General features: G+C 41.7%; 1 protein-coding gene across 1 annotated transcript; it reads left to right on the forward strand.

Moving 5' to 3' along the window:
* Nucleotides 1-1,625: 1,625 nt before the first annotated feature.
* rcn1 (reticulocalbin 1, EF-hand calcium binding domain) lies at nt 1,626-7,046 on the forward strand. Its single transcript, XM_080843014.1, has 6 exons — nt 1,626-2,099; nt 2,990-3,183; nt 3,293-3,471; nt 4,513-4,573; nt 5,113-5,312; nt 5,724-7,046. Exons 1-6 carry the CDS (start codon nt 1,879-1,881, stop codon nt 5,829-5,831), a joined length of 963 nt encoding a protein of 320 aa, XP_080699140.1. The 5' UTR covers nt 1,626-1,878; the 3' UTR covers nt 5,832-7,046.
* Nucleotides 7,047-8,959: the final 1,913 nt, after the last annotated feature.

An 8,959-nucleotide genomic window follows, 5' to 3' on the forward strand; every position in this document is an offset into this window, starting at 1 on the left:
AGAGCGGAACAGTCAATGATCAAATTGGTTGTCTTTCCTCAAAACCAAGCAGAGCCAAATTACTTGTCTATCGACCTGGTTCAAAGTACATGGACTAAGGGGGATAGATTTTATGTTAAAAAGAAATCATACCAAACTGAAACTGTTTGTTGACAAGTCCAATGACATTCTTTCCTTAGTCCAAATTGATCTTTCTATGTATAAATATCCCTAAAAAAAAAACCTAGTTTTATTTCAATACAGCACAACAGACATTGTGGTCGTATTTAAAACCAGTTCAGTGAAGGATGAAAATGATAGTCATTATGAACAGATATATCACTTAGATGATATTCTTTATTATTCTTAAATTAATCAAGTGAAAACTAGGGAGGATTCATGATTTTGTCAAGAGGCTTGGAGCAGCAAGATGTAAAAGTGTTCATTCTGAAACAGAACATTCAGCTAAATCCAACAACATTAGCTGGAGGAAATGTATGACTGAATGAAATGAATGCGGGCATATGTTATACAAGAATTTGTGATCTTGCAAAGACATACTGATGTAAATGGACCGGCTAAATCTAATTTAAATATATTAACTATTCATTAATTAAATAAAAAAGCCACTAGCCTTGGGCATAATCTGAAACTCTAGAGCTCAGTTTCTGCAGGAGGGGCTCCCTCTATTAGCCTATTATGCTAATCCTCAATGACAAAATGCATGTTTTCCTGCATCCTAAATAGGATGGAAGATGACACTGTCAGCAAGTTGCACTCTGGGTACATTAAGTCTGCTCTTGCATAATTCGACCATATGGAAATATGTTTAATACATCAATAATTTATATTATAATAATGTCTGTATTATCTTTGTTTGACTGCAACCAATGATATAGGGCCTATTGTTTTTGTCTTTTGGCTGGTGACACCATATTCCTCCAGGATCCAATCTGCTGAATTTTTAGATGGTTCAAATGTTGACAGTGGTGACATCCCATAGGGTGGCTGAGAATTTTGTGGCTATGCAGATATTACATTTAATGGAAATAATCTATCCCCTCTATTCTCAGAGGGACCTAAATTCAAGCTTAGTTGAACTGCATGTGACCCAAAATGTGAACATAAAATGAGCATCTGAAAAACACCAGTTCTGGGAGTATGTAAGCTACTGATGGTTACTATTCTTTCCAAAAATATATTTATATGGGCTTATTTTAAATAAAAAGCATACATTAAGTGCAAGGACTGTGTTATAAATCCTCCATTCCATAAACTGAAACGTTTGTAAGTGAAGTCACAGTCTTACATGTAAACAACATGTTAACATTCACGGAGGGTTGTGAAAGTAATTGCAGTAAAATATTTGAATCGGTGTAGTTCTTTGCATCATGGGGTGGATGAGCATTGGGTGGCACATAAATCCAGAATTAAGAATACTTTACACTTATCTGGCAACCCTACACTGAACGTGAATCGTACGGCACCAACACTGCGTCTAGCCTGCTACGTGGCGTCCATGGGCATCTCGCATTACAGACAGATCACTGACCAATGAAATAGACGATTACATAGAAGGACTCAAACATCGGGTTTGTCTTCTTGAATTAGAATGGCTGTACAAGAAACTACAACCAACCCGCACTTGGTTGTGCTCAGTGGTGTCAGGTAGACTTGTAATCAACCGGGTATGTTTAAAACGTTTAAGAACGGGACGCTGCTGTTTTAGATTACACGGCGTGTCTAGATGTACGGCTACTTTGTCACAGGAGTTGCTTTGGCTCCCGCATCGACTCCCGTTGTAGAAACAAAGAAACAGGTTTGCAGGCGCAGTAGTGGAAGTTTGTAGCCTTAGATTACCGCTAGTTGTAAACCAGTCGAAATCACTCAGTTTCCCAAATGAACGTGTGCAGCTACGTGAGCTTTTTGTTGCTGTACACTTGCTGTGTGCACGGGAAGCCTACCGTAAGGAAAGAAAGAGTCCACCATGATACCGAATTAACCAAACGAACTCATGAGGACAACCAAAGCTATCAGTATGATCATGAGGCCTTCTTGGGCAAGGAGGAGGCCACTACTTTTGACCAGCTGACACCAGAGGAGAGTAAGGACAGATTAGGGTAAGGATTCTCTGTTTATTAATCAGCTCGTGGTTTTGCATCAGAAATCTCAGTTGCAAATAGCTAACAATGGGGTCAATTGGGTGGAAGGATGTGACTTGGCTAATTTCAACCACACAGTCAGTTATGGGCTGTAGCTCAGGGTGCTATTAAGTCTGAACCGAATGTAAGCTCAGTTATATGTAAAATGCTAAATGGCATGTTTCTAAACACAATGATATTGAAGTTAACCCCATTCACTGGAATCCAGTAAGCAATGCTAACGATAGGCTACTCCAAAAATAAGTTTGATTGAAACCGTGTGTCGTGGCATGTGTAATTAAGCTTACTGCTGTGGCTTACTTATGATTGTCGGAGTTATTTATTACTGCGGCTAGTCTTTTTAATTTAGATTTGACTGAATTTGCCTGCAGGTCCTATTTGTATGAAGGTAATTTACAGCCTACTAGCATAGCCGGGGATGTTACCAACTCACCAAAGACACGTTATCTTGTTCCTTATCTACTGTGGTTTTGACAAAGTTCCAGTGCCCATCCCAAATACACACGTTGGCTTGCATGGGCGTAGGCTTGAAGCTGGGCGCTCTCCTCACAGGATTCCCATTCCTCAAGCGCTTTAAAGAGGGAGGGCCCAGCAAACGCCACAACGTGGCATCGTGAATGAACATACATTTTGCTGTCATGAAAGCTGCTGTGATGCAACATTGCATTTAAAGCAATTAAAACATGGGTCACATTGATTGGGTCATATTTGTAAATCACATCTCCTTATATCTGTCCTGTTTGTCCACATATCATGGCATTTTATGTATTTTCTAAAACATATTAAATGGGTTGCCTACCTGACTTGTTTGTTCTGGAACACTTTGGTTCCTCTAACTCATCTGACAGGAAAATAGTGGACCGAATTGACAGCGATGGAAATGGGTACATTTCGCCTGATGAGCTCAAGAGCTGGATCAAGAGGGTCCAGAAGCGATATGTCTATGAAAATGTGGCCAAAGTGTGGACCGACTACGACCTGAACAAAGACAACAAAATCTCCTGGGACGAGTACAAGCAGGCGACGTATGGCTACTATTTGGGTGAGGCAGGGGACACATAGCACAAGCTTTGCATGAATGTTTAAAATGAGTCGGGTTGGGGAAGGGACCCCTTGGTTATTATTTGTCTTATCAACCTCTTCCTCTTTAGCAAACCCAGAGGAGTTTGAAGATGATAAAGACCAATTCAGCTTTAAGAAGATGCTCCCACGAGACGAGAGGAGGTTCGCGGCCGCCGACATGGACGGTGACTTGGTTGCAGGACGAGATGAGTTCACTTCTTTCCTGCACCCTGAGGAGTTTGATCACATGAAGGACATTGTGGTCCTTGTAAGTCAGAGCAAAGCACCTAAAACACCTAGAGGTTTGAGGTATCCCCTCATATGAGCCCCTCATATGGCGTGGCGCATAACTGTTCAATTTGGCTTGGTTTTCCACTGTGCCATTTTGGGTAATGGTGACTTTCCACTGTGCCATTTTAGTTCTGACCAATCCGCTGTCAGTTTTTAATTTGATTCCTTGTTTAGGTTCAGTTGTGTGACAGCGAGTGTGTGTATGCCTCAGCCTTAAGTGCAGGAGAGGTCATGCATGACACTTCAAGAGGCACAGAAAAGAAATCAAACTTTTGTATTTCTGCTTCAGAGCTCCTCAAAAATGGCACATCTTTCTTTTTAAGTCCTTTAAATGAATTTTCCTTTGATTTCTCTCCCAGATACAGCAATATGAATGACTGCTCTTGGTGTAACACAAATCCCTAAACTGAGTTCTCCTTTAATTCAAGAATTATGAGATGGGATATTTTTGGAGTGGGTCAGGGGGAGCTCCTTAAAAACAGAAATTGGGCAGGGAATAGATGAGAAGAGGAGAGCCAGATTGTGTGGGAGGAACAGGAACTAATGCATATTTATAAAAAATACAATACCCATTCTAAAGTGCAAATTATTTATATAAGTAAAGATGTGTTAAAATGGAGCTTGGACATTCCAGTCCTATTTTGTGCCAGGAACGTCTGAATTCTGAATGTCATTCCAAATGTTTTGAGAATTAACTTACTGGCTATTACTTTAAACATACCTACATGTTAAAAAAGATTTGTTTGTCATGGGTGAGCAATTGGTACAGACCTTTGACTGGAAAATTGTTCTTGTAAAGTCATATTGTAGAGTTAGTGAAAGCCATTCTTTGCAGGTCAACAGACTGTTGACTCTGTTTCAAATACAACTCAAATTGAACAGAGGTAAAAAAAAAAAAAAAAAATACATCTGTGATATTGTTTAAAACAATAGAGAGCAATACTAAAGTATAGAGTGTGTAGAAGAGACTCAATCTTCTATTCTCTGTGTCGTAACCTCTTCTACGACCCACCTACAGGAAACACTGGAGGACATTGATAAAAATGGGGATGGATTTGTGGATGAAGATGAATACATTGGTGAGTGAGATGGGCAACAATTTAATCTGCAGCATGATTTTCAGATTAGGATCAAATAGAGCTGTTGATGTTTCTCAAGAGAATTTGAAATATCCGCCGCATTTGGTGTTGGTGTGCAGCTTGAGGAGGCTGAGATTGGCACAGGATGGGCTGCCCTCATGGCCTAATTCTGAATGAAAGATGTGTTTGTTTGTGGTCCTGGGAAAGGCTCTTGAGGCTACATGAAGCCGCATGTGATCCAGATCACTGGCACTCAGATTTCAGGTCATTTGTCACATGTAGTTTCCTCTGTCCAAAACAAGCTAATTAAAAAAAAAATGTTTTTTTTTTTTTTTAGTAAAGCATTTTTTTCATGGACTGAGGTCCTAGCACATGGTTTTACCCCCACTCCTTAAGAACTAAATTCTTGGATTCCTGGTTTCACCACGGGCACCATGTATTGAGTCACTAGCAGCAGCAGTAGTTTAGCTGTATCACATTGAAATGGTTTAGTTGTAGCCCTCTTGGTCGCCTGAACTTACATTCCTGTGTTATTTCAGCGGACATGTTTGCCCATGAAGACGGAGGCCCTGAACCTGATTGGGTCAGAACAGAACGCGATCAGTTCTCTGACTTCCGCGATCTAAATAAGGATGGAAAGATGGACCAGGAGGAGATCCAGCACTGGATTCTCCCTCAGGACTATGACCACGCACAGGCTGAAGCCAGACACCTGGTATACGAATCAGACACAGACAAGGTACTTCTCACAACATTGTGCAATGCAGAGTCTACATGCGGCTAGCATTTGGCGTCAGATCCTTAAATATCCTCTTCCAGTTATTTAAAGGGTTGTTTCCATTTTGTTGAGCTTTGGGTTTGAGTAAAACATTATTTTACATGAAAACAAGTGCACCTCTAGCCTGTTACTGCTCAGTGTATCAGCATTCTTCTCAGTAATACAGGAAAACAAAAAACCTGATAAAACAGACAGATAAAGCTTCACGCTCTCTACAAAGACCCACTCCTTCTGTCTTGAAAGTGTGCGCTTATTAAATACATGTGGTGTTAAGATACCCGTTTACCATAGCAATCCATAATTTTTGTTCAACTCAGAATTGATTGGAATTGTATCCTGATCTTCTCTTCCGGTTTGTGTTCTGTTGTTCAGGACCAGATGCTCACCAAACAGGAGATCCTGGAGAACTGGAACATGTTTGTGGGCAGCCAGGCCACCAACTACGGTGAGGACCTGACCAGGAACCACGACGAGCTGTGAGCACCGCGGAGGAGGGTCACAGGACACAGGACCCACAGCATCACTCTGCTGCGCCTCCGTTTCGAGAGACTCTCGCCGGCAGCTCTAGTGTCACGTCCCCACACCCAGTCCCTGGGTCACAGCTCTCCCTCTACACCCCTCACACTCAACCCACCCCAAACTTCTGAGCTGGGTAGATGGGACTGCAGAGACACCACTGGGAGACCCCCCTGACTGCAGGGCTACCTCAGAAGGCCAGGGGACACCAAGGGCAGGCATACTGTCTCCCCTGACCTGCCTGCCTGGATCAGGGACCCCTCCAGCCGTAGATGTGTAGACAGATAGTGTGTGTTGCCACGGATCCAGCTGCCCACCTGCCCTCCCCTTCAAATTCTTCATCATACAGATCCAGATGTTTGCTGTCGTTTCTGTTACTGCAGATAGATCCAAGTATTTCAAGACTAATCCTTTATTCCCAATTGCTATTTTTCACATTTTCACTTGTATGTTTGTCGTAGGTATGAGATGTTCAAAGTATAAAGGAGATGTACGTCACATTTTGCCTGTTCTGTGCGGGCCAGTGTAAAAGCACAAACAAGGACATATACTAACTTAATTTATTTAGTCTTTAACTTTGAGGAGATGTGAGCTATAGACCTGGCAGGATTTGAGCTGTCGCTTCTAGTCATGAATGTGTCAGAGATGTATAGTAACACTAGAGCAAGAATACTGTAATTTATATGAACGCTGGTCTTAAAGAGCCCTATAGCCTGAATTGTTCAGACGTGAATTTTACTTTCATAGTTTACTTTCATAGCTGCCTTAAATGTTACTAACCAAAATGTCTTAAGGATGTTACTTTTGCACGTCTTTTCGTTTGTGTAGCCCACATGCAATTAATTAAGATTTAGTTTCCATTTCAATGCCTTTTTGAAGTACTCAATGGCCTGCATGGACAACTGTTACACATGTATTTTACAGTATGTTATAACATATGAGCCTTTTTATAAGTGAATGACTTGCTGTTTGTTATGGACATGGCTCTAGCCATGGGGTGAAATGAAACTTGAATTTTAGGAAAAGCTTTAAGCTTACCTCAACGCTTTTCCATGTTGAACAATTCCCATTTCAGGTGAAATCTCCCTCTCCAGGCCCCTCTGCTGTTTATCGACATTATGTTGTGTGTACTTAAAAACCCTCCTGATTTTATGTTTAAAGAAACACTTTTTCTCTTAAGTCTGGGAATTGTTCTTTCGTGTTAACCTGCCCTTGTATGTCCCTTCTGTGCTCCAAATATAATACCATAAAAATCAAGTTCTCACACACACACACACACTCATTTTATACAACCTGTTCAAGGCGGGAATATTGCACCTTCAATACGCTTTACCGTTCTGTATAAAACGTTCCGCCTTCGTGTCGGCTGCAGAGGTAGTCTAGAGGCGCATCGATGTCGAGGTAGAGCCAGCATGGCAGGATAGGGGTGAGACCCAACCTATCTGCCCACCAAAATGAAGAACGACCACTGTGTTTTCAGAAAACAAATCTGACATTCATGAAAAGCGTTTACATGTTACATACATACATGAAGCATATGTTATGGTGCATTCAAGACAATTCGGAATATCTGACATGATATTCCCCAGCTCTGACTTTAATGCGTTTGAGCCAATTGTAAACACATTAATGTGATGACTCATCAGTAGATTTTCTGCTGGGTGTAAATAATTATGTACAATAATATATACATATATATATATATACAGTATCTTCTTCAGTTCAGTATCTTCTTCAGTTTCGTCTTTTGTCACACATTTAAGGTTTTTAACCTATGGTGAAGTTAATGTCTCTTTTAGGCTCATCTCCATATTGGTAACAGTGTGAAATTGATTAGATGACACACCTTGCTGAAGCTTAGGATAATTTTTTCTTAGGCTCATCTCCATATTGGTAACAGTGTGAAATTGATTAGATGACACACCTTGCTGAAGCTTAGGATAATTTTTTCTTAATTTCTGAGTCGGAGCAACAGCTTCAAGTGGCATTCTTGTGCAGTTTCCAAGTTAAAAATATCTGAGTTCTGAGGTGTCTCAAACATGCCATTATAGGTCAAGCTAGACGTTAAACATCACACCTCTACTACCAGAATGCCGGCATGCTGTATTAAACACACACTGTGGTGGCATTATGCCTCCTCTGCTTCAGTGCAAACAATCGAAGACGGCATACACAGGGATATCCTTAACGGCAATATTGCAGGATCTCTGTTTAAAAAGGACCAGGAGAGAGAGATATGTGAATCAGGAGCAACTAACCTTCACAGCCAGACAGAAAAGTTCCCCATACTCACACACACACACACACACATATACACACAAACATACACAAACACGTACAGATTAGCTCTCACACTCTCTACTGTGACTGACACTAGGATGACAGTCGTCTACAGCTGTTGTCCAGTGGCACGTGCCAGCCCCCTGAATAGTTCAGCTTGACTGATTGCCCTCTAAGTGGCTGTAATTGGCCATCATTATATCACAAAGGTTTGTAAAGGCCCCTTGGCCAGAGACTACACATCATCACGGGTGTGTGGCGTGGGAGAGGGGGAGCTATTTTGACTGAGTGTCAGACTGCAGTTGTGTACAGTGCATGTGTGTGTGTGTATGTGTAAGCGCATGTGTGAGTTCAGATGAAGCTGCAATGGAAAGCCTGTTGCCAGCTCACTTGCTCTCACACTCACACACACACACACATACACATGAACTGGCTAATTGACGTGCCTCGGCTGGTCATGTTAGTGCGTTTTTGCAGGATGGAGCCGATCTGACCACTCGCGTGGACTCCTGGCCCTCGGGCGCTTCTAGTCCCACTCTCCCAATGTAACTGAGAAAGAACCTCGGCCCGCCCCTCCTACCCCTCCCAGGCCTCCGCATGTTGAACATATGGATATATATGTCTGGATTTATGTGTCCCACTTTCAGAACCCACTCAAGTACGCAGGCAACATAAAGCCATTAGCAGCTGGGAGAGATGATGTGCACTCTCTCTTTGTCAGTGTCTGTTAATGTGTTTGTGTGTCTGCGTCGTTCGAACTCCAAGCATTTTACTCATTTCATTTTCATTTTCTGAGAAGGTGACTTAATACT

Source organism: Sprattus sprattus (genome assembly GCF_963457725.1).
Source record: "Sprattus sprattus genome assembly, chromosome: 8".
Classification (NCBI taxonomy): Eukaryota; Metazoa; Chordata; class Actinopteri; order Clupeiformes; family Clupeidae; genus Sprattus; species Sprattus sprattus.